At 40.4% G+C, this 26,373-nt stretch overlaps 1 protein-coding gene across 2 annotated transcripts in view; it reads left to right on the forward strand.

Moving 5' to 3' along the window:
- The window catches only part of LOC117253479 (1-phosphatidylinositol 4,5-bisphosphate phosphodiesterase gamma-1-like), a 42,891-nt gene that overhangs the window by 10,458 nt on the left and 6,060 nt on the right, over positions 1-26,373 (forward strand). For both annotated transcript variants that reach the window (XM_033620961.2, XM_033620960.2), the window contains exons 2-27: positions 6,020-6,169; positions 8,229-8,322; positions 11,536-11,583; positions 15,029-15,113; positions 15,275-15,355; positions 16,279-16,313; positions 16,722-16,794; positions 16,877-16,972; positions 17,062-17,180; positions 18,403-18,488; positions 18,592-18,712; positions 19,101-19,269; positions 19,610-19,729; positions 19,812-19,919; positions 20,034-20,218; positions 20,751-20,951; positions 21,063-21,182; positions 21,317-21,500; positions 22,119-22,196; positions 23,409-23,512; positions 23,609-23,705; positions 23,793-23,859; positions 23,951-24,117; positions 24,410-24,506; positions 24,592-24,816; positions 26,121-26,266. In XM_033620961.2, the coding sequence (XP_033476852.1) occupies positions 8,252-8,322; positions 11,536-11,583; positions 15,029-15,113; positions 15,275-15,355; positions 16,279-16,313; positions 16,722-16,794; positions 16,877-16,972; positions 17,062-17,180; positions 18,403-18,488; positions 18,592-18,712; positions 19,101-19,269; positions 19,610-19,729; positions 19,812-19,919; positions 20,034-20,218; positions 20,751-20,951; positions 21,063-21,182; positions 21,317-21,500; positions 22,119-22,196; positions 23,409-23,512; positions 23,609-23,705; positions 23,793-23,859; positions 23,951-24,117; positions 24,410-24,506; positions 24,592-24,816; positions 26,121-26,266 (2,883 nt within the window). In that variant the 5' untranslated portion in view covers positions 6,020-6,169; positions 8,229-8,251. The remainder of the gene's footprint in view (positions 1-6,019; positions 6,170-8,228; positions 8,323-11,535; positions 11,584-15,028; positions 15,114-15,274; positions 15,356-16,278; positions 16,314-16,721; positions 16,795-16,876; positions 16,973-17,061; positions 17,181-18,402; positions 18,489-18,591; positions 18,713-19,100; positions 19,270-19,609; positions 19,730-19,811; positions 19,920-20,033; positions 20,219-20,750; positions 20,952-21,062; positions 21,183-21,316; positions 21,501-22,118; positions 22,197-23,408; positions 23,513-23,608; positions 23,706-23,792; positions 23,860-23,950; positions 24,118-24,409; positions 24,507-24,591; positions 24,817-26,120; positions 26,267-26,373) is intronic.

The following is a 26,373-nucleotide window of genomic DNA, read 5'->3' on the forward strand; positions in this document are numbered from 1 at the left end:
TTAATGACTTTAACTTTTCTGTTGTGCCTATAGGCTGTAAATTCAGAGTTCAGAGCAGGTCATTACAGATTGAATATTCAATCTTTTTTCCATGTTCAAACTTGGAATAAAAAGTGACAGCCCTTACCCAGGTTTAGGGTCAGTTCTTGTACTTGAAGCCCTCCATCGGCCTCTTTACTAACCCCTCTCCATTTATCTGCCTCTTTATTTGACCACTTTTCAATCAGCTTCCCATCTATCCATTCGCTCATCCATTTTATAACCCGCCCTGTAACTTATTTTTCATTCTCCCATCATTTGCTTCACTGCCATTTATAATCTCCAAGTAGACTTCTGCCATCTGGTAGGGAGTGATGTCACCAGCTGTACCAGGAACAGTTTGTTTCACTGGAAGTGCACTGCAATTATCCTCGGCTGGTGGTTTCAGGTCAGCAGTGCACACAACTTGTGGTGCGTTCAGGGACCTTTTATTCAGTACTAGCACTGAGAACTGACTGAAAAAAGAGACAGTAACTGTCCCACACCGGAGTGATTACAGTATGTTTTATTTCTAGGAGACTCTTCATAATGTCTTCTACTCTGATGTGTCTCCAGTTGGCTCACTGTGTCGATTCCCCTCAACTCTCCCTCCTGTTACGTTCATCAAACCTGATATCAAACCAGTTCCTTGCAGGAGTTTTTGTGTGTGTGTGTGTGTGTGTGTGTGTGTGTGTGTGTGTGTGTGTGTGTGTGTGTGTGTGTGTGTGTCTCTTTATCACAACCATGTTTATAGCCTGGACCAGGATTAAAGGCCACAGTGGGAGGAATCATGCCGTGTGTGTGTGTGTGTGTGTGTGTGTACTCTCCTTACCTATCGGTCTCTCTGTTGTGGAATGAGACATGCAGGGTGTGTGTCCAATGTCCAGACTAAATGGCAGGAAGTAATAATGGGAAAGACCAGAGAAAAACAAATAGCAGTTTTTGGGGTATTGTTGATGTCAGTTTTGGAGGAAAATGAGTCGACATCGAATGTAAAGCACTTTGTACTCAGATAACTTGTGATACCTGATTTTCAATACCAGTACTAGAACTTTATCAGGAAAATGTGTTCTACAAAGCCCAAGTTTTCTATTTAACACAACCTCTTGTATGCCTCAGAGTTCAACACAAATCTTTCATTAAAGAACCAAAGTTTAACACTACAGAAATGATCAAGCTCAGCTGACTTATCTCTGACAACACATCGGCCGCTGTGATTGTTAGTTAGTTGGATGGAGTTTGATGGAGTTAGATGCTGTGCCGCCTTTTTTCCCCAAAAGGGTCGTGGTCATATCGTCCACTAGAGGGATCTTTCTGATGCATTAAAGAATAAGGCTGGGGTTTTTATATTTTTTATTGTGAACAAATCCCATCTAAAGAACAGCAGCAACTATGTGCATGTCCATCCCTGAATACTTTCTGACTTCCTGTATGTGGCTCTCAGCCTCGAGCCCTTTGGTTCCTATTTAACACGTAAATCTTTAAAGGTATACTTCCACCGTTTAGGAACACAGCATTCAAATTTGTCTCTCCTTCCTACACTGCAACCCACTATTGTGGGAACACTTGAGCAAGCTAGGCCAATTCTGCATCACTCTTCATGCTCTCCTTCAGTGCTCACCTGTGACAGTGAACGCTAACCCCAGATTCAGTCTCGTTTTGGAACGGGCTTTGTCCATTTGTTGTTTTGCCTTGCTATGTAAGTTGTGTCAGCAGTTTTCATAGCTTCCTCTTGGATGCATGCTGGTATTAGCTGGTTGCTACCTTTTCATATATTCCTGACCCCCCCCCCTGCACTGTTAATGGCTGGGGGCTACACGCCATCGCACAAAGGTTGTAGTCTGTACGTGTCACAAACATAGCAAAACAAGAAGGAAAGTAGGAAAATCCCACTCAGTATACTTTCAACAACAGCTCACAAATAGCCTACGTTGTGTCATTTATGAAAGAAAGGCTCAGAAATCGTGTAAAACAGCTGCTCACTGTAGTGTCTCTCAAACAAACAGGAAATAGCCCATTTGTTAGGACTATGTCCAACAGCGGATTAATCTGCATTTGATGCTCTAGTGAGTATTTGTGGCAGTAGGATGGAGTATGTGGGATTCATCAAAAAAAAACGACTGTGCTTGTGGTCATTGTAATAAAGGAATATGTCACCCAGTGCAACATTGTGGCTCAGCGATGTATTTTTAATAGTTTTTAGGTTTTAAAAACAATATTTGTGGGTAGTAACTCATTGTTGGTTGTGTTTTTTAAACTGGGAATTTGTTTGTTGCAGAATTTCCTTTAAAAGTTTAAAACGGCACAGGACACCTGTGAGTAAGAGCTCAGATTCAAATATGCGTTCTTCTGCTGTGTCTAGCTCTGGGCCCTCCTTCCACTAAGTAATGGACACATTTCCATCTGAGGATAAAGGACTTCTCTCTTTATCTCATGCCAAACGTGCTCCTTGTCATCTCCACACGCAGGAGGCTCAGATAGGAACCAGATTTTCTCCTCTGGGCTGTTTGATTCAGGATTGTATACAACCTGCTGAGGATGGCTCGCTTTAGCCCGATAAAGACCAGCAACAGGCTGTGATTGTTCTGTCCTCTGTGTCCCCTGTTGTCTCCTTGTTGGGAGATCACTTTGTCCTAGTGGGAAGTTTTGATATCAAAAATCTCTATTCTCCTTTCTTTACTTTACTGTGTTTTATTTGGCTGAAGGAAAATAGCACCCAGGCTTACAGGAGTGACATTCACTTCAATTGTGTGTGTGTTTGCTGTAGTAGGTCTGTGTTTGGTGTGTGAATGCCAGAGCATCTATGAGCGTACGTTTATGTGTGTTTGCACAAGACATCTGCTAAGTCAATAAGCCGGGGTTTTCTTTGTGGGTGTGGCGACTGCTGCAAGTGTCAAAGTAGAGTCCAGAGTTTACATCAGACTCTGTGGTTGGTCGCCTGACTCGGCCACTCTGTTAACCCTTAGCTCTCAGTAACTGTTCATTTATGTTTTCATTACTTATTTAATGGAAAAATAAGTTGACAGACCCTGACACAAGGGTGGACTATAACCTTTTAAATGTTTTTACATTAAGTGGATCACCAAAAGAACATACTACATAATATATACAGTACAGGCCAAAAGTTTGGACACACCTTCTCATTCAATGCGTTTTCTTTATTTTCATGACTATTTACATTGTAGATTCTCACTGAAGGCATCAAAACTATGAATGAACACGTGTGGAGTTATGTACTTAACAAAAAAAGGTGAAATAACTGAAAACATGTTTTATATTCTAGTTTCTTCAAAATAGCCACCCTTTGCTCTGATTACTGCTTTGCACACTCTTGGCATTCTCTCGATGAGCTTCAAGAGGTAGTCACCTGAAATGGTTTTCCAACAGTCTTGAAGGAGTTCCCAGAGGTGTTTAGCACTTGTTGGCCCCTTTGCCTTCACTCTGCGGTCCAGCTCACCCCAAACCATCTCGATTGGGTTCAGGTCCGGTGACTGTGGAGGCCAGGTCATCTTCCGCAGCAGTCCATCACTCTCCTTCTTGGTCAAATAGCCCTTACACAGCCTGGAGGTGTGTTTGGGGTCATTGTCCTGTTGAAAAATAAATGATCGTCCAACTAAACGCAAACCGGATGGGATGGCATGTCGCTGCAGGATGCTGTGGTAGCCATGCTGGTTCAGTGTGCCTTCAATTTTGAATAAATCCCCAACAGTGTCACCAGCAAAACACCCCCACACCATCACACCTCCTCCTCCATGCTTCACAGTGGGAACCAGGCATGTGGAATCCATCCGTTCACCTTTTCTGCGTCTCACAAAGACACGGCGGTTGGAACCAAAGATCTCAAATTTGGACTCATCAGACCAAAGCACAGATTTCCACTGGTCTAATGTCCGTTCCTTGTGTTTCTTGGCCCAAACAAATCTCTTCTGATTGTTGCCTCTCCTTAGCAGTGGTTTCCTAGCTATTTGACCATGAAGGCCTGATTGGCGCAGTCTCCTCTTAACAGTTGTTCTAGAGATGGGTCTGCTGCTAGAACTCTGTGTGGCATTCATCTGGTCTCTGATCTGAGCTGCTGTTAACTTGCCATTTCTGAGGCTGGTGACTCGGATGAACTTATCCTCAGAAGCAGAGGTGACTCTTGGTCTTCCTTTCCTGGGTCGGTCCTCATGTGTGCCAGTTTCGTTGTAGCGCTTGATGGTTTTTGCGACTCCACTTGGGGACACATTTAAAGTTTTTGCAATTTTCCGGACTGACTGACCTTCATTTCTTAAAGTAATGATGGCCACTCGTTTTTCTTTAGTTAGCTGATTGGTTCTTGCCATAATATGAATTTTAACAGTTGTCCAATAGGGCTGTCGGCTGTGTATTAACCTGACTTCTGCACAACACAACTGATGGTCCCAACCCCATTGATAAAGCAAGAAATTCCACTAATTAACCCTGATAAGGCACACCTGTGAAGTGGAAACCATTTCAGGTGACTACCTCTTGAAGCTCATGGAGAGAATGCCAAGAGTGTGCAAGGCAGTAATCAGAGCAAAGGGTGGCTATTTTGAAGAAACTAGAATATAAAACATGTTTTCAGTTATTTCACCTTTTTTTGTTAAGTACATAACTCCACATGTGTTCATTCATAGTTTTGATGCCTTCAGTGAGAATCTACAATGTAAATAGTCATGAAAATAAAGAAAACGCATTGAATGAGAAGGTGTGTCCAAACTTTTGGCCTGTACTGTATATATGTACAAATACATTTTGTTGCTCTGCAGTTGTAGGTGATGGTGAATGGAAACATACCCAGCATATATAGACTACTAACATCACCCAGATGTGCTGATCACTGGTACAAGGAAAAAAACAACTGAGCATTATACCGCACAGTACAACATGACCCAAATGTGCCGATCACCTGCACCCTTCTAAAATGTAGCCTGTAATGACATGACATGACAAGACACAATAACCTTCAGATAATTTTTCTGATGGCGCACTGGCAGAAAGGGAACACTGTGGATAAATGAAAAATGAAAAACGTTTATTTCAGATGTTAACACATTACGAGACTTTGTAAATATAATAATATTACCCAAAATCCTGTTGGTAGTGCGTTTTTTTTACTTTGTTCCTGCTAAAACATAATATATTGCTGTACTGTGCCCCCAACACTGTATACGAGTCACAGAGCTAAGCCTTTGTTTTTATGAAAAATAAATATCCAGTGATCCTTCTGAACACTGATCCTTGAAAGCTGTATCCACACACCCTACTATATAGTTTGCAACATTGACTGTCCCCCATTATATTTAAACGTCTTTCTGCTAACAATCCTACTATGCAATGTGCTGCATTTTATAGTCGTGAAAATTACTTTTGAGCTCCTCTTAAAATGATAATTAGACCTACTATGTGTCCAAAATCTCAGTTACTTAATTTACTATGCAGATATGACTGTATAGTCTGTGAGGATTCTGGAAATACATCTAAAACTGTGGTCAGTGTTATTGAATCAACTAGGTAATTTTAAGATTGTTGTGTATTTATTTTTCAGAGAAACAAGCTTGAATGTAATGGTAATAAAACATGGAAGACACACACTGGGGCGAGGGGAAAGCAAGCACAATAATCATATGTTTTTTCAACTAAGTCATCACAACCCTTGTTCTTTAATGTAAGAGCAGACTGAAGCAACATTTTAAAGGCTTCACTTTGCTCTTTTGCTCTCACATATGTGAAGGAAAAGTTACAAAAAGTGTCTATTTGTTTGGCTGCTGCTGCTTAAAACCTCTGCAGACTTTTGGAGCATTCTGCCACCAACAGCTGAAATGTTTGTGTGTCTGTTTTTTGGCTCTGTGGACACACACACAGAGTACATTTGTTGAGCTCTCCGACAGCAGATTCTGTGTGTTTGGCAGGCAAATGAACAACGTGCCAAACTGTGATTTATGGTGTGCATATTTGTGTTCATGCAACACTATCCTTCCTTCCTTCCTCCCTCCTTCAGTTGACATACGAGAGATCCGGGAGCTGCGGTTGGGGAAGGGCTCCCGTGATTTTGAGCGCTACCCGGAGGAGGCCCGTAAACTGGACTCCGCCCACTGCTTCATCGTACTCTATGGCCTGGAGTTTCGCCTCCGGACGCTCAGTGTTGCTGGTCAGTGTGTATATATACTATATGTGTCTACCTGGAACACCCAATGTGCTTTCACAGTTACTGTCTGTCACATTGACAGGCATGTCTGACCAATATCTGCTACTCTGATGACTTAAAATCTGTTGAACCTTTTCTCTACTATTACTCTCAGATTATGCTTCCACTAACAGAAGAGTTTATGTTATTATAGCATCTTTCACATCACAACGTTACATTTTAGTCATTTTACAACACTTTGCTGTGCTTTGAAATGTAGGTCATGCCAGGAGTTGTTCATGCTACACACACATAGAACATGCATTCAAATATTTAAGTAAGAATAGAATAAAATGAAATAAAATAAAAAATATACATACAGTTGTGAACAAATAAATCCTTACAAACGTAGTATACATCTAGAGAGACATTTTGTTTATGGTGGGAGTATGGGTAGTACAAAAGGTAATGGTATAGTGATGTGCAAAACCGGAATAACAGGAAGTTCCATGTCATTTATATTTGCTTTTGTATGTAGAAAAACTGTGAGTATAATTTCAGTTGCTTTATTCGCTCACTCTTAAAAAAATAAACAGTAATAATTACAATGTAATCCAGTTTCTTTCTGAGATCTTGGAACAGAGTAACATCTCTGACATGCGTCAGGAAAAGTGAGCAGTTAAAAATTGTATGTTGTATGATACTGTAGTCAAGACCACCTTAACAGAGAGCAGGGATGTGCTGGTACCCCAAAGGTACCCCTGATCCATAGTGGGGCCTCCTTGGATCAGATTGGTTCTGACCTGCTGAGGCATAGACACAGGACCTCTGGGGGTATCCTGTGGTATCTTAGTCTGCAACAGTATTTGGGTGTGTGGAGTGCATCAAGTGACATCCTCATGAATGCCAGGACCAAAGGTTTCCCAGCAGAACATTGCATTGTAACGAAATTATCAGTGTTACTCACTTCACTCGCCAAGTGGTTGTATATTTCGCCTGATCGGTCTATATGTGTGTATGTACAAGTGTACCATGAGAAATGTCTTTATAATAATAATATCTTTATAATAATAATCAAAATGCTTTGCAGAGGTGAATTTTATGTGTGGGCATTTTTTCTTTGTTTTCTATGAGTAAACAGAGCTGAAATCAACCCAGACAAGACTTAGTAAAAATGTGATCCTGTCCAAGACGAGACTGAGACCTTCAAAAAGTGGTCTCGAGACCCAGATCGATCTGTAGAATGACAACGCTGATGTTGTAAACATCCATCACAGTTTATAGACTGACATTTTGGTTCAACTTTGACCTGCTCCTGAGAAATAAGGGATAATTACCATAATTTCAGGTGCACTCACTGTTTGTTTTACCTCTGATTAAACTGATTTAGGTAATCTGGCTAAACTTCAGTCTAATTTCCCACTATTCAGATTGCCTGACTTTTAGTGACATCTTAATGTTTCCACATCTTATGTATCACTTAAAAAAAAGTAATGGACAAGACTACAAAATAAGACCTGACTTTCAATGAATTTGAATCTGCATTTAATTGACACATGCCCTCAGTGACGCCAGAGATAAAGCCAATCAGAGTCTGCAGCATGTTCCAGGACACCACAGCTGACGTCACAGATGACAACAATGATTTCACTGAGTCTGTGGTGGATTTAATTTGTAAAACAACAGAAGCAACTGTACCCAAAACAACAATTAAATCATTCCACAACCAGAAACATGGATTACCAGAACCATCCAGAATGATATAAACACTCTTAGTACAGCCTATCTGGATATACAGACAGCTACAAAGCAGCAGCCTACAATGTAAGAGGCAAAAAAAGGACTACATTGCACCATACAAGTTGAAGGAGCTGACAAGATCACATTTCACTGGAGTGTTACTGTGTGCGACTTCATGTTACAAATAATTGATTGAGTGATTGATTAAAGAAGCTTTTAAATAAACATTTATTTTAGCTGCTTGTTTCCTGAATTTGCAATCTGACATTTTTAGAATTAGGACTCGTCAAAGTCAGACACTGTTACACTTTTCTTTCTCTTCTCTGTCTTTGTGTCTTTGCAGCCTTCAGCGAGGAGGAGGTCAACATGTGGATCACTGGTCTCAACTGGCTGATGATTGACACTCAGAGAGCGCCTGCCCCACAACAGATAGACAGGTGTGTGTCGGTGTGTATGACTGTTGTATGTAGTCATGATTTAAAGGAATATATCACTGAATATTTTATCTGTTGAGTGTCAGACACCCACCCCAGGCTTTAAAGTAGTTTGCAGCGTGCTCCCAGTACTGAAACTATTATTAAATTATTTGAGTAATTGATCCACAGAAAATTAATTGGCAACAGCTTTGGTAAAAGTAATTCCTTTAAGCATTGCTTAACTATTTATTTGTGTATTAATAAATCCTTCAACTTGTCCTACATGTCCTGTATGTGTAATAAAGTGATATCTAGTTGCATCAAGAGAAGGAGCGACCTGGAGGTGCTGGTTGGAGGAGAGGACAAATATTTGTGTTGGGATGAAAATATTTACTCCAGATGAATGTGCGGAGGCAGTTTTGGCTTCTGTGGTGCGAGCAGGAGAACAGAGGGAGGTTGTGGACATAATGTGAGCGGTATATGTTTGGAGGCGGTCAGAGGAAATGAAATAGCTAATTTTGTCTGTGTGTGACAGTTGTGTAAACTGTAGATTCATCAGCTTTCACTGGGTCTGACAAGTACAGACTCTTCTGTATCGACCCACAACTTGTTGCTTAAAGTTAGACATTCTCCTCACTTTTTGTGTCAGGAAATATCAACTATTTATCCATTTTGTTTTTCCATGGTTATTCTCATCCTGAAAGACTCTTTTTAATATAAAATGTGGAAACAGACCATTAGAAAATATACAAAGTCTGTAAGCTCAATATTTAAGTTTTTCCAGTCTTACTTCAAATGACTTTTTTAGCGATATAACTGTCTCAGACAAATTTCCAATGTCGCAATAAAATCATGAGAGTCTTACCTCAGTTGATGCACCTACCGCACGCTACCGTAATCTTGATCGTTTGGTGTGAAATGGTCATCAAGCTCGGGCAAAGTTGTCTTATGTCGGTCTTTTTCTCATCTTGCCATTCTGACAAAGTCAGATTTGTTTAATATTATGATTAGTTTTTGGTATTGGTTCATGCAAATACTGAAGTTTAGCTGCACTCTCTTCAGCACCAAACAGGGAGCAGCAAAGTGGGTAGACAGTAAACATGGAGGGGCACAAGAACGTGAACATGTCTCAGTTCTCTTGGACTGTAGAATAAAAGGAGAAACTGGTAGAGCTGTGGAGTGAACAAGAGTTGGTGTTGGGTGTGTATCTGATTGATGAACCACCACTTATTTTAGTGAGAAATCTTAATTTTTGAAATGGTTCACCTCTCATTCCCACAGTGTCTTCCCACTAAACTATAGCAGCTAACCAGTGTAGGCTGGTGGTGAGCTAAAATGAATACTAATTACATACGACACCTCTTACCTTGTGTTTCTAGAGTATGTGTCTTTGTAAACAATTGGAATTGTTTTATCATATCTCTTAAAGGGAGTCTGGTGTAATATTTTCCATCAGGAGCAGGATGGGAAATATTCACAAAAGGAAAGTAGTTGTAGTCTTGTAAATAGTGATCCTGCAAGATCCCCCGTCTTTGCAAAATCTTATAGTGTGTGACTAAAACTAAGTTTGTCTATAGATGTTAGTGGGTGTCAGATTTTCGTCATTTCAACATCTTCTAGTGAATGGTAGGCATGAGGCTGAAATACCAGTGATATTGTAATGTTCATCATTACAGAAATAACATTGTACGGTGTATGGTAATACACTGCAGTTGTATTGTCAAAAATATTGATTAATCAATACATATTGATTTTAAATATTTGAAATGGTTTCAGTAATCCTTTTCTACGATACTCTACACTGGTACCAGCTGTCCAGCTATCTCTCTCTCTCTCTCTCTCTCTTATTGTTAATATTTATTACAGTTATTCTTCTATTTTGTGCTACTAATCAAGAAAAGAATAGCCTTGATATATTTATCTTTAAATTGAAAATTCAAATTTTATGCTCCCATTGTTAATATTTTTTCCCCGTGGTATCGAAAAAGAGTTAAATATCTATATTTTTAAAAAATTGTGTTGGAGCTAGAAATTCCAGTATTGTGACAACACTACACAGCAGTAAAAAAACAATGCTGTTTCTTTATTTACATGTCTCCTACAGCTGGTGAGGATGCTGACTCTTTGCTTGGGATCTGTTAGTGTTAGCCTCAGTCTTTATATAGCATTGTCATGTATATAATGGTGGGCAAACTATTGATTATGCTCAATGCATCACAGCTTGTTTCATGTGGGATGTATAAAATGTTTCTGCAGGGCTCCAGGCCTCGACCATATAGTCACATTTTGCAACCATAGAGCACCACTGTGACTTGCAAATATTATTAATGTATGAACTGAGGAGCTATTTGTTTGTTTCCTGTTTATAGTGAATAAATCTGCACGTTTAACACCACTGTGACTGTTTAACTTTTTGCTAACTGCCAACATCTACCTGTTGAGCGAAAGCTTCAGGTTCACAGCATAACATCAGCACTTCTGCTGCAGTTGAGCCAGATGCTTCAAAATACTTATTTACTTTATTTAACTTTATTAAAACTCTACTTTATTTAGCTTTATTATCACATTAAGTTATCTAATTTGATTGTAACAGTAGTTTATTTAGTAGTAAGCATTATAGCAGTTTACAGTAGTTCAGAGAAGATTTTAATATATTGACATATATATTGTGTATCGCGATACAGCCAAAAAATATTGTGATATTATTTATAGGCCATATTACCTAGCCCTACATGTATGTAGCTAGCAAGTGCATATTTGCGACCCATTGTCAACCTATTCATGGAGCCAGCCTGGGATCAATATCTGATTAAGTCATCTTGGGACAGTCAAATTCGCGGTTGGCAGCTAGAATTAGAATTAGAATTTCATGGGGTTAATCTGCCACCATTATGGTAAACTGCGTATGTTGTGCTGAAACCCAAAAATTGACACCCACTTGAGAATGTTAATGTAGGGGGCGCTAGCACTGTTGAAAAATGAATAATGCTCAGCATTCTTCTGTTTGGTAAATACATATTTGACCAAATACGTACACAAGTCAGAACAAACAGTGTATTTTAATTTCAGTTTCCAGCAGATTAATGAATTTCAGCTTTCAGTGATCACACGTTTTTTTGTTGTTGTTTTTTAAATGTGTGTGACTTCTATTTTTAATTTCAGTCAGACCATTTGGTTTTTGTCATAATTGTTCTTTCACTCTCATATTTTCTCTCTCCATCCCTCCCTCTGTAGGTGGCTGAGGAAACAGTTTGAGGTCATGGACAGGAACCACGAGGGCAGGTGGGTGACTCGCCACAAACATGTCAACACCCATTCAGAGCTTTCACAGCAGCCTGTGATGGATGCATATTGGCCAGTCTGTCGCAGCAGGTGGAATGTGGAGGTGAAACGAGATCCAGATGTCATCAAAGAGCATGTTGCACCCGTGTCAGGAGTGTGTGCCGACCTTTATCTCCACACACATCCACACCCCGAGGCTCCATACATTACACACACTTTCTCTGTCCGTTTCGCTCTTGTGCTCACATTAATAAGTCCAGGCTTCTGTTTGGGTGGAAGCCGCTCCAGGACAAACAGCCTGCCATCGCCTGATAAGGAAGCAGGAAGTGATGCGATGGGCTGGGAGAGGGCAACTTCCTGTCTCCTGTGAAAATAGTAACAGTAACAGTAGCTAGACAGAGGGAAGCGGGTGGAGAGATGAATCAGACCTGGCAGTGATGGCGGTCATTGACCCCAAAGATTCTCTGAGTGTATTGACTTGGATTCTTTTTCTATCTGCTTTTCTCGCATCCTTCCTCACTCTGTTACTAATGGCTGAAAGTTGCATGTGTTTTGCTAATCAGTGAAAGTGATAATCCATCTGCTGTTTGTCCTAGAAAAAAAAAGGCGATGTCCAGGTAGAGACATCAGCAACCTCACAGAAGCAGCTGCAACAACTCCTGTGCAAATATACACTTTTATTGATAAAAACCAAAACAATCTCACCACAAGCTCCATGTCATTGTTACAGCAGATGGACTTTACCCAGCTGTTGTGGAGTTGTAAATGTTAAATTCCATATTTTTTTCTACTTTTACTTTAACTTTTTTGAGTAGGGATGACAAGATCAAGCAGCTGCCAATTGTTATCAGCCGATATTCAGTAAAAATAAGTGATTGGTAGATCAGGACTAATGCCTCCTAGTGGCCGATCGTGATGGGGGGGCGGATTAGTGCTAATACCTTACTTCAAATGAACTCCCGCTGCAGTGAGTGGTGTCCTCATGCCTGCCCCATGCCACACACACACTGACTGAGACAGATTACATTGTGTATTTCAGAGGTCACTCTACACTTACTGTAGGGTACTTGTTGCATTGCTCTTTGGGAGTTCTTTGTTCTGCTGTGTTGATTGAACAGACTCAGTAAAGGCATGTTGTTGACAGAATAAGAAACCAACTAGATTGAGTTTTTGTGGTTCTTTACTTGATATGGTATAGCCACACAGCATTCATAGCTTAGGTTACTCTGCCCCATGGTAAAATACCCAATACAGTCAAACTCACCTGCAATACTGCTACACTAGGTACTATGACAACCGTATTTGCCAATTTAGCTCATAGATGATCAGCAATTGGTATTTGCGCCAAAAATTAAAAGTTCGGGGCGTCCTGGATTGAAGGACTCAGTGTTGGCTTAAAAGTCAAGCTTAAAAGTTTGTTTCTTTTACCTTAGAAACAGCTACACTTTTAAGCCATCAAATTTGAGCATCTACTATTCCAACAGCTGCAGAAACAACATCTGCTGAAGAGAAGTGTATGACATGATCAAAAGCTCCAGGACAGCTACTAAATGGGGTTAATGATGAGATTACAGTATTAACCCACTGAGACCCACATAAACCCATTTTTGTCTTTTTTGTCATTTTTCGAAGGGAACAGGGGATCTTTTACAGGGGAGATAGCAGGTCAACAATATATGTCACATAGAAGTGGTACATGTCACCCGAAAGCTGGGAATGTGAAAATGAAATTAGGATGCAGCTCAGCACTGTGTGTCAAGTTTTCTAGTCATAATTCTGCAATAAACATTTTGTTTTAGTTAGGCGCCTATTCAATTTTTAAAGGTTTTGAGTGTATCGAGCCAGGACAGGATGGTCTGCCGGGATCGCTGACAACCCAGCAGGTCTCAGAGGGTTAACATGGTCTGACATGATGTCTGGAAAAACTGGTGTTTGGTTTTTAATGAAACGGTATTTTTAAACATAACTTATTGTAGTTGAGTTTGGGGGGGACTTGGGGGGGATTTTTTCGGACCTAATTGTATTGCGTATCTTTGCTCTCAAACCAAAAAAAAATGTGATGGCACAACAGTCTCCTTCAGTACATTATTCTATGCTTTCTTTTGATTTTCACATTGGCTAGTCATTCAGTTTAATTTGTCTTCTGATTAAATCGGAACCGTTGAAACAAGTTCTAGAAAGCCTCTGCAAGTAATTGGTTGCTGGCAGACACTCTGTGCTGCATTAAAATGGTTAATCAGCAGTGCCGTACACGTAGAGCCGATGCGCTGCTGGTTCTGCCGGCCTGAGTAGAATATAATGTCTATAGTCTTACTGTTGTGTACAGCCTTTATAGACTGAGCGGAGTAGTGATGCGCGGGTCGACCCGTAACCCACGGGACCCACAAATGGACCTGCGGGTCGGGCAGCAGTGATCGTCTGTTAAATCGGTCTGTAAATGATATTTTGACATTATTGGCTATTACTGTCATGGCATCTGAAGGTACTGATGCGTTGAGCAGGTGACAGTCCGCGGTCGTTTTCAAAACACACGTGTGTCACGCACTCCAAAAGAAACTTGTTTAAACTTTAAACAATAATTTATTGTACAAAACTGGGGAAACAAACGTTGACAAAAATGGTTCCATAATTCATATTAAATTCAAAAGATAACGAAAAAACAGCTACAAGTTAGAGGGAATAGTGATAAAGTGGTAAAACTTGGCATTGATCCACAGCCTCAGACGGATGCACTCAAGCGTGCCGTGGCACAAACTCAGTTGGTAGGTTATACTATATTTTCACATTTTTAACAATGCAATGTAAAAGTTTTGATTTTTATTGATAACCTACATTTACCAACAACAAAAAGACTACATTTAGCACCAAAAAAAATGTAAAAAAAAAAAAAAAAAAATTAAAAAAAAAAAAAAAGTAAATAAAAAAACGAATATCGAATACCAAATTTTCATAACGAATACCTACCCGTAGAAACGAATATTCGCATATCTGAATATTTGGGTACAGCCCTGCCTGTTGCATGTTTACGTTTCGTTCTATGCATTGTCCTAGGAGCGTTGTCAATAAACCAACTCACCAACAGTTTTAAAGGCAGGTGCAGAGGTGCTTTTGATGTAAAGAAACAAAATGGCACAAGGGGCTCCAGCTGTTCCACTTTTCTAAATTTTGAGGTGATAATGACACGTTAGGGCACATTTATCATAGTATGCACGGCTGCATGTAAACAGGATTATTAGTGGGATATTCATTCTCATCAGCCATGTAAACAGCTTAGTAGGAATATTGTTTTGGGGGAAAAAAAGAATATTTTGTACATGTAATATAGTTTTCTTTTTCAGCCTGAAAATGTAAAATCCAAACAGTGACATTAGTTCTTCAAACCATACAGCGCCATCTCCTGGCCCTTTAATGTTGATGTCTTCTCTCTCTCTTGTTTCTTTTCCAGCATCACAGTGAAGGATGTAAAAGCTCTGCTGCCTCAGGTCAACTACAGAGTCCCCAACATGCGCTTTCTTAAAGACAAGCTGCAGGTCAGAGCAGAATATAAGTCTGATGAGTCTGATCACTTTGTAATTTTAATGTCTCTTACCTGCAGCTCCTCTGCCTCTTTGAATGTCCTATCCTGGATGTTCAGTCTTCACAGCTTTGTCTGCTGTCTGCTATCTAACCCTCATCCTTCCTGTTTACACAGGAGGTGGAGGCCAGGAGCGACCTGTCCTACCCCAATTTCTCACAGCTCTACAAAACACTGATGTTTGACGCACAGAAGAGCGTGAGTATCGGTTTTGGGTTTTGCACACAATCATACAAACTCTCACAGTCATGGAAGAAGTACTTAAATCTTTTACTGAAATAAAAGCAGCTGTATCACCATGAAAGAATACTCCATTACAATATCACAGTAAAAATGCTTATTTGGAAGATTATTCCAGGCAGAGTTTAAGCATCATTTACCAGTGTTGCTGCAAGTTTTATTTTGCTTGGCATTTTTTAAATACATGCTTTGTAAGTTTTGATTTCCAAATGTATCTCCCAACCATTCTAGGCAGCCATTGCTTTCCATCTATGTTTCATAGGAAATGAAAATCAAAAGACCGACTCAATTAAATACCTAAAAGTTGTCTGACCCCGCACAGTGAACATCAACAACAATTTCTGTTGAGCTTGCATTTGCTTTGCAGAGCAGACTCAACAGTGCAACACAATCTGCAGTTAAACTGCATCACAGAGCTATAATAATGTAAGTTTGTCAAAAAAGGATGCAGACTTGGTGTTCACTGCAGGATTTACGCAACTCAAGCAAGTCTCAAGAGTCTGCTGATATTATTATTATAGATGCTAAGATCTATCAGATATAAAAATTCTGTAAAACTCTATATTCTATTGTGGCATCGAGTTGCAACAACATGCCTTTTTTCAAAATTTATTTTGGAGATACACAATACACCAGCAATATTTCAGCATCTTGTCTAATGTTTATTGTACAGTCTGAACCTGCAGCACAGCCAGTAACATCGGCCATCAGATAGAAATATAAACAAAAAAAAAAAGTAAAGGTTGTGCTCATCAGAATCACTTCAGTACTGTATTTGAGTACTTCTGCACTCGCACCACACCACGCTCACTTTACTGTTTATGCTTCACCTGGCTCCTTCCCACCTGTCTGTCACCTGGCTCCTCCCCTTTTGTTCCCAGATTATTGAGCAGCTGGAGCTCTCCTTCCCTTTGCGGTGAGTTCCTCCACCTCCGCCTTCACCTCCACCACCTCCTCTTCCTCAGTGTCTGCTCCCTTGTTCTCACGTCCCTCACTGTTGTCCCTCTACCTTTAAATAACACTTAACTTATCAGTGCCTTAAGGGAGGTTTGGCTCTCTGTTAAGTAAAACATTTCCATGTGTTTAAGCCATTTTAATGTTTTGTGTTTTTTTTCCTTGGCTGAATGTGAACATTTTCTAAACGTTATGGAACATTAACCTTAAAAGTGGTGTAATTAGACCTGGCCTAGGTAGAGTAATGAGCTTAGCTGCCAGACAGGTTTTTTTATGTTTATGTATCATGTGTGCCCTCTCTTTCGGTTGAACTTTTCTTTAATTTTCAATCCTCTGTTGTCTGACATCTTGAAAAATGTTGTGCTTGTAGGAATGTTGACAGACCAGAGCTTTGTCAGATCTCCCTCTACGACTTCCAGAAGTTTTTACAGATGGACCAGAAGGTATTGAGCACATTTAGCGCCACACACAGAAAATGCTATCTTAAACAGCTCTGTGCTGACTTCTTTGTCTGGCTCATCTCAGGAGTCCTGGGCGTCAGATCTGAGTCGTGTCAGAGAGTTCCTTACAGGGTACATGAGGGGCGGACCGCAGTCTGAACCCATGCTACAACTTGATGAGGTGAAACGCAGACATAGCTGAAATAAACTGTGCAGTTTGTCCTTTTATTTCCTGCCTCACAGTGTGAATGTGTTACGTTATGTTTCTAGTTCCTGACATTCCTGTTCTCCAAAGAGAACTCTGTATGTGACCCTCGACTCTCGCCTGTTGTTGCTGATGACATGAAAAGGCCGCTGTCTCAGTACTGGATCTCCTCTTCACACAACACGTAGGTCTCAACATTTGTGTCTTAAATGTGCCTAAAGGTTCATATCTTGTCTCAGGGTTCCATATACTCAACAAGAAGATCTTATAGTTGTATTTAAAGGAGCTGTAGGGAGATACTAATGATTTAAACACACCACATTTTGGAAAATCTGCTCATTTGCCACCTTATTTGCCAACTACTTGCAACGCGCTGTTCTGCAACATTGTAACAACCTGCAGGTTCACACCAATGCAACTAGATGATACGGTGTATCATCTCTATGCAACAACTCTCTGAACTTCCATTCTGATTTCAAGCTTTTCAGGCTTATTTTGTGGCTGAATAGAATTCGTAGCTTCTTAAAATATGAATGAGGAAAGTGATAGTGAGATACTGGCTTCAGTTGCAGTTGTAGTAGTGATGAAACGGTGAAAAACAAAAACAGAACGAGCATCAGATGAACTGTATTTATGATGAATACGCCACAATAATGTAAACAACTAGCACCAATTAATCAGTCCGACACCAGCACACCGTGAGGACAGAAACAGAGCGTTTGGCAGGGACTGAGCATCTGCAGCAACAAGCTCAGCCTAGCTTAGTTTTAGTGTTCAGCCTAGTCTAGTTCAAGAACTAGCAGCTGAAATAGAAACTTTGTCTTAATTGCATGTTTTACATGTGCATTTAACATTATTAGAAATAGATATGACACATGGTTTGATGAGCAGTTAGCTTAAACATTGCAGCCAATAAAAGATAGCTGTATGTAGCAGCCTCATATACTTATTAGAGATACTGATACCACTTTTTCCTTCCTGATACCGACAAGTCTAGCATTTTCCCCTGTTTACCATCTTTAAACCAAACAACATCAGTTTTTATTGAAAGTACTGATGAATCAGTTTACTGATCAATAAGAAAAGAACAAACTGAATCAACTGATCATTTTAAACCATTTATTTAAAAAAAGCCAAATAATCTTTGAGTCTGCCTTTTCAGATGTGATGATTTGCTGGGTTTTTTTTTGTTCAGTTTTATTTCATAATAAATTGCATGTTGCATTTCTTTTTAAAAACAAAACAAAAACATTTTATTGACTGAAATGATGAAATATAGTATGAAATGAGATGAAAACCTAACTCTCAGTTAGAATGCAAATAATCTTATTTCCTCTAATGGCATTTTTCATTTTTGTGATCACCACTGCTCTTGTGAACTTGTCTACATGTTCTTGTTCTCTCAGCTACCTGACAGGTGACCAGTTTTCCAGTGAATCATCTCTAGAAGCCTACGCCCGCTGCCTCAGGATGGGCTGCCGCTGCATTGAACGTAAGAGTCTCCAACTTTTGATTTGAACTCAGAAGAAAATTAAATGTTAGCTTTAAGTAGCAGTCCTCTGGGCTTCGACTAAATCTGTGGTTTCTGATCTCAGTGGACTGCTGGGACGGACCTGACGACCTGCCTATCATCTACCATGGTCACACGTTAACCTCCAAGATCAAATTCCTGGATGTGCTGCACACCATCAAAGAACACGCCTTCGTCACATCAGAGTGAGTGGATTAAGAGGCCATTTACTGCAGCAAACATCAGCCCTGCTGGTGGAAAGTTGAACTGTGTTTTGATTTTTTTATTGATATATCATCATAAGTCTATCTGTACAGTGTAGTGTAGCGAAACAGTTAAAATTATGTATTAGCCATGTTTGGAGAGGGTTTTTATAGTATAGCAAAGTGTTTACTGGGTTTGTGACCAATGCCGGCACATAACTATATCAGAGTTAACAATATATTGCCATTCATATTACCTGGTTGGTCGCACACATTTAACCAATAACACCAGAAGGTGAAAGAACACCAACTTGCAGATTTGTTACAGAAGAAAGGGTTATTTCTTTATTCCTTTTAGAGATTAACTCTTCCTGCTGTTGTGTCCATGCAGGTATCCTGTGATCTTGTCCATTGAGGACCACTGCAGTGTGGTCCAACAGAGGAACATGGCCACTCACTTTAAGAAGGTGTTTGGAGATCTGCTGCTCACCAAGCCAGTCGATAACAGCGCAGAGGAGCTTCCCTCACCGTACCAACTCCGCAGGAAGATCCTCATCAAGGTACAAAGACAAACACATACAGACCTCTGTAGATGATGGGAACCACAGGGCGGGAGCATGTGATTTGGGGAGCAGGTGCAGACTCAGTGTAGGTGTCAGGCAATCTTAAGGAGCCATTTTTTGAGGCTACGTCCTTAAAAAGGCTCTGGGCTCTGAATAAGGATACAGGTGATCTACAGCTAACCCACACTCTACTAACTCATGTTCAAGTTATTATGTCACTGAGCAAGATCTCTGACTTCCATAAAAACATGTTGGATGAGAGAAAGTTGGTCTGAAGTCACAACACGGTGTGTGCATGTAGTAATTCTCCCTTTCAATATTCATCACTGTGTCACAGCACAAGAAACTGGTGGAAGGCACGCTTTATGAGGAGGTGACATCAGCCAGCTACTCCGAGAATGACATCAGCAACTCCCTGAAGAACGGCATCCTTTACCTGGAGGATCCCATCGACCACGTGCGTGTGTCTAAATGCTCATGCATCACACATACAGGCAGTGTAGAGTGTTACTGAACTCTGTTTTTTGTGTTATTTACAGACGTGGACTCCACACTATTTTGTCCTGACCAGTAACAAGATTTACTACTCAGAGGAAACGTCTCACTACCAGACAGCTGATGAAGAGGAGGACGATGAAGGAAAAGACGTAGGGAGATGATTATAAATAAATAAGGAAAAAGGAAGTATAAATCACATAAAGATGATGCTATGTTGTTTTTTTTTTTTTTTTTTGTTCATCCCTCTTTTTTTAACTGGTCAGGAGTGTAACAACAACGATCAGCACTGTGCAGAGCGCTGGTTCCACGGGAAGTTGGGTGGAGGGCGTGACGGCAGACAGGTGGCTGAGAAGCTCCTACAGGAGTACTGCGAGGGCGGAGCCAAAGACGGCACCTTCCTGGTTCGGGAGAGTGAGACGTTTGTGGGAGACTACACCCTCTCCTTCTGGTTGGTAACACCACACAGCTACCTCCTCTGTCTTTGTTTTTCAGTAGAGAAGAGAAAACAGTAAAATAAAATAAAAAAAGAAATTAGAGATTTAAAACAATGTGATCATAGCTGCAAACAGCACAGCTCCAATCTTAAAGCCAAAAAGAGATTTAGAAGACATCGCATTTGTCCAAATTTTGTTGTCCAAAAATCTGAAGTGAACTGAATATGAAATTAACAGAAAAGAAGGATTAAGTGAAATGTGATCATTTGTCACAAAATCTGATTAAAAGAAACATACACTCAATACTTTTGAAAAACATAAAATAAAATAAACTTGATTTTTTTTAATTTATTGCATGGAAAAAAGTACATGTTTTTCTCTGAAAGCACTACAAGCAACGATTTAAAACTTGAGCAAATTATAGAAATATTAAAATTTTAAATCCGTTCTTGTCTCCATCCTGCCAGATTCTTCTTTTTCTTATTATTACTATGACAGATAAGTAGAGATCATCATACTAACTCCATCCTGTTCCTCCTCTTTCAGGCGCTCTGGTCGGGTCCAACACTGCAGGATCCATTCACGTCAGGAGTCCGGCTCCACCCGCTTCTACCTGACTGACAACCTGGTGTTTGACAGCCTCTACCGCCTCATCTGCCACTACAGAGACACGCCTCTGCGCTGCAACGAGTTTGAGATGAGGCTGGGCAACCCTGTGCCTCAGCCCAACGCACACGAGAGCAGAGAGTGAGTGACCGCTGTCTGCAAAGATGGCACACTTTTTTCTTTTGGTTTGTGTGAACGCAGAAGAGAAAACAGTTCATCAAGTACTGAATGAAATGGTGTTGTGTTCTCCAGGTGGTACCACTCTAGTCTGTCTCGTGTTCAGGCTGAACACATGCTGATGCGTGTCCCCAGAGATGGAGCGTTCCTGGTGCGAAAACGCAGTGAACACAACTCGTATGCCATCTCCTTCAGGTAGAGAACCAACACACTGAGGCTCTGTCACATGATACAACATTGACTCATCTGGTCTGAGAGTTTCTCTTAAAAACCACCAAAAGGAAAGTTGTTTTAATGCCTAGTTTCTTTCTCTCTCCATCTGTGTGCAGAGCGGAGGGGAAGATCAAACACTGTCGCATCCATCAAGAAGGCCGTCTCTTCATGTTGGGCAGTTCAGCAGAGTTTGAGAGCCTGGTGGACCTTGTGAGCCACTATGAGAAACATCCTCTGTACCGCAAGATGAGGCTCCGCTACCCCATCAACGAGGACACATTGGACCGCATGGGCACCACAGTGAGTCCCACACAGCTCCAGAATAACATAGTACAAGTTTGCATTACTGCTGTCAGGTTCATAAAGCTTGACATGAAATCTGGTTTTGGGGCTGCAACTTATAATTACTTTCAGTTCTGATTAATCTGTTCATGGAGTTTCTTTTTCAGTAAATCATCCAGTCTTAAAATGTCATCTTTGGTCCATAAAATACACAAATAATCAATTATTAAAGTTTTTGTAGATTAATTTTGTTGATTTTCCTAATCAGTCTACACCCTAAAATGAATTTCGATGCAATAATGTTAAGACATTAAAATAATGCATCGTTGTCACTGTAATGACTCACATAATTCAAGTTTCATGTCTCTGAATTTTTTTTTTTTTTCCGACATATTTATACAACTGAGGAATGAGGAGAATAGAAATGACTGGCTGACTGTAAAGAAGGAAATCTGAACAATACAGCAGATAATAAGTCTTTCTTGCACCACAGAAATATTCCGACTAGTTAGAAAGTTGCCATTGTATAACCTACATATATGTATTCTGAAACATTTCAACATTAAATTCAACAGTTATAGGTTTTACAGCATCAATAACTGTAGAGGTAACTATTTTATGACATGTATTTGTCAGGAGCTCGACTACGGTGCGCTGTATGAGGTCCGCACTCCTCACTTCTACGTGGAGGCCAATAAGATGCCCACAGCACGGGTAAGTGAGACTGATTTTACAGTGGACTTGCAGTTTAATCAGTGTATGATTATTCAATCATCATATAATTTAGTAAATGATTATCAGATTCAATAACCCATAAAGCTAATAAAGATAGACTTTTGTAATCATCAGCAGTAAAAAGAATGCAACCTGTGGCAGTACAACACATACAGTAAATATGTGCAGTACTTTAAACTTTAGTGGAATTGATAGTGCAATGTGCTCATTTAAAGGGTTGATAGTAAAATTACTGATACTGAAGAAAAGACTTAAGTTTCACCACTGGATGGAAATCTTGTATCTCCACTTTAAGAGACTTGATTGAGATTGACTGTGATTATGAAACTTAAGGTAAAATATGCGTATTTTGCTGCTCTCAGTCAAAACAGTAACAAAAAAACGGAGCAATGTCATCATTGCAGTCAGTTCCTCCAGGTTAGGATTGCTTCCTTGTTCATCATTCAGAAGGTTTTTACAAGGAGCTGAATTATCCACTGAGCTCTCTTCCTCTAAAACAAACTAACATGGTTATTTAAACCTGTAAAACACTGAATAAAGCAGTTTCACTTTAAAAATCAATGTTTCTCGGATGGCAGGCCCTGAAGCCATGTTGCCACTAATGTTTGCTTAGCTTGTTTTTCTGGTTACTTAAGCTCCAGACATCCAGTCACTAAAATTCTTCACCTGGTTAAAATATATAGTTCAAAATGACTAAGATCTGAAGAGTGTGTTTTAAAAATGTGGCTTAAAATTGGATAAAAAGTCCATTTTTGACAGCTTCCTGCAGACAACCAAAACCCTGACACATGCACAAAGGGGATATGACTCCCCTGCCGTCCATGACAGGTGACAGAGACCAAATAACACAGACTGAGTTCTTGATTAAAATTACAGATTTCTTTGAGTTTGAACATTGTTGGAAACGTTAGGGAGGATCTAAGTACACAACTTCACAAGATACATATGTCCTGTTGTTTTTAGACATTCTAATGTAGAAAAGTTCCATATTATACCTTTAAAGGCAGAAGGAAGAACAGAACTGAGGATGTAAATATTGAAGGAGGACAGGGATGTTTCTGAGTGTGGAAATAAAAACACTCAGAGCCTCTATGTATTAGATTTTATGCTCTCTGACTTTGCTGCCCCTAGTGGCCATATCCTAAACTACACTGTGGAAGACAGACTGTATCCTTTGCTGCTGTGTTTCAGTGTACGGTCAAAGCTCTGTATGACTATCGAGCTCAGAGGGAAGACGAGCTCTGTTTCCCAAAACAGGCGCTCATCCTCAATGTGGATAAGCAGGAGGGTGGCTGGTGAGTGAATCCCACCCAGTATTACAACTTGACTTCCTGTGTGTCTGTTAACCACATAGCAGGGCAGCTTGTCTTGAACCTGTGTTGTGTTTTTAGGTGGCGAGGTGACTACGGAGGAAAGAAGCAGCTGTGGTTTCCTGCAAACTACGTGGAGGAGGTTCCCAGTTCTCCCACCAGAGAGCTGGACGAAGCAGTGAGTTCAGACTCAAATGTCAGGCGTTCAATTTACTCTTCTAATCCTAATCAGTTTTTTTCTCTCATTTTATTTGTGTTGTCTCAGTCTACAGAGAACAGTCCACTGGGAACATTCCTCAAGGGCTTCATCGATGTACCCACCTGTCATGTCGGTGAGTCCCATAAAACAAACAGAGGTTTATTCAGACGAGTAGAGAGGGACTGATCAGGTTTTGTTAGGCTAATTATCATCTCTCTGTTTAGTGGTGCACAAGGATGGGAAGAATTCGCGGCCCTACGTGTTCACAATCCACTCCCAGCAGCTGACGTCTCACCCGGTTCAGACCCTGGATGTGGCAGCCGACAGTCTGGAGGATGTGACCAGCTGGGTCAGCAAGATCAGAGAGGCCACACAGAACGCTGACGCACGGGTCAGTATGACCAAAGTTATACAAACTGAATCTGGGGAATTCTTTTCCTGAAAGCAAAACTACAGCAGCAATGTGACATCTTAAACTTTCAAATATTAGTTTAAAAAAAGAACCTTAAAATTGCAACATTTATTTCAAATTGAATTCTAATAAAGTTTTGAACAAATGCTAAAACTTTAAAAATGTTTTCTCTTCTTTGTGACCACATTGCTGCTCACTCAAAAGGAACCACTACTTTTTACATTATCATTTCTGACTTAACAATATGGTTGGCTTATTTCCATGGTAACAGATGCAGGAGGAGAAGCAAATGGAGAGGAGGAAGAAGATCGCAGTGGAGCTGTCTGAGCTTGTGGTCTACTGCAGACCTGTCCCCTTCAACGAGGACAGTAAGCACCCAACTGCGCTCTCTTGTTCTCTTTCCTCACTGTTCAACAGTTTCTGTGTATAATTTTGATTTTCTGCCACTTCCAGAGATCGGGACAGAGAGGGCGTGTTACCGGGACATGTCGTCATTTCCAGAGACAAAGGCAGAGAAGTTTGCAACGCGCAGCAAAGGGAAACGCTTCCTGCAGTACAACCGTCGTCAGCTTTCCAGAGTTTATCCACGAGGACAGAGGCTGGACTCATCCAACTACGACCCGCTGCCCATGTGGCACTGTGGCTCCCAGCTGGTCGCACTCAATTTCCAGACTCCAGGTCAGTTCAATCAGTTGGCTTTTTACACATGTACGTAGTTTACTTTTCTCATCTCAGATACAAATTCATAAAACTGAATAAAATAAATATTAAATAAATAAAAGATACTATGAAGATATTTTCTTCCTTATCAAGTTTAACAAGAAATTTTTTCTTTGTATCTTAAAGTTGCAGTTACAGAATGTTGTTACTTACAACTGATGTTTTTCAAGATACTGAAATATAGTCTGATTAGCAAATTAAACTCACAGATCACAGATTACATTCAGTTTCAAATGCCTGGAATAAATTGGCCACCAAGGAGAGAGATCAATATACTGAAACCTCCTTATCAGTTTAACATGCAAAGTACATGCTGCATCCCAGTTCACTGATGAATCCAAGGCAATCTTGGAACTCAGAAGCTATTGTCTGACGATGATAACGCCTCCAGGATCAAGGGCCGGTATTGTGGGACATCAGGTGTAGCCAGAGGATAGCTGGGCCAAGACTTCCTCTTCCATGAGCTGGTCATTTTGGCTAATCTCTATAAATAGATGACTGCATGTGAAATTTAAAAAAATAAAATAACATAGAGCTAAATTTGTCAGACATATTAAATGGGTTCAGAGGTTGAATTTCGGTCAGTGTGTGCCTCTTTTGCTTTAAACTTTGACTACTCAGACTACAAACGTAAACCAGAGCACTTCTGATATCAGAATCTTGTCTGGTAGCTGACATATTCTGCGTACATATGCCTAGGAGACATTGGCTGTGTGGTGGCACAAACCACACGTGTCTCCAGCAGAAAGTGGACCAGCTCAGTGGATCACCAACTCCATTTCATATTTCCCCACCAGAGAAGCTCCCTGCTCCGGCTAGGAGCAAGGATAGGGAGCCTGGCACAGAGCCTGGTTGCTCCCTCCTTTCCTCAATCAATCAATCAATCAATCAATCAATCAATCAATATATAATACCCATTACATATGATGGATTTACATTTTAAATAGATGATAAAAAATTTAGGTGCAGAGTGCTCACTTTTTAATATTATTTATTTATTTATTTAAAAAACAAAAAAAAACACAGACTGAGCCCTACCTGACCCAGCCAATCAGCACACATTTTCATTGCAAACTCAGTCTGACCCGTCAGGCTTTTTGGGACCTGTCAGTCTCGGGTTTAGAAACTCTAATAACCAAGGTTCAGTCTCTAGTCCCCTGACTGACATACTTGTCAAATGTAATGGTCAAAGTCTCATAACACTGAGGATGTCAACAGCAAGGTGAAAAACTGTGTAACTGTGTGTGTGTGTGTGTGTGTAGATAAACCCATGCAGCTGAACCAGGCCTTGTTTATGCTCGGAGGTGGCAGTGGCTTCGTCCCCCAGCCTGATGTCATGAGGGATGACGCCTTTGACCCTTTCGACAAAGACACCCTACACGTGGAGCCAATCACCATCCAGTTACAGGTCAGGTCACGTCAACCATAGAAAGATAAAAAACAAAATCCTTAGCTTGGACTGAACTAGTCCTGAGATTAATTTTCATTAGACAGTCATGCTGTTGTTCATTGCTG

The sequence above is a fragment of the Epinephelus lanceolatus genome, chromosome 6 (assembly GCF_041903045.1).
Source record: "Epinephelus lanceolatus isolate andai-2023 chromosome 6, ASM4190304v1, whole genome shotgun sequence".
NCBI classification, from domain to species: Eukaryota; Metazoa; Chordata; class Actinopteri; order Perciformes; family Serranidae; genus Epinephelus; species Epinephelus lanceolatus.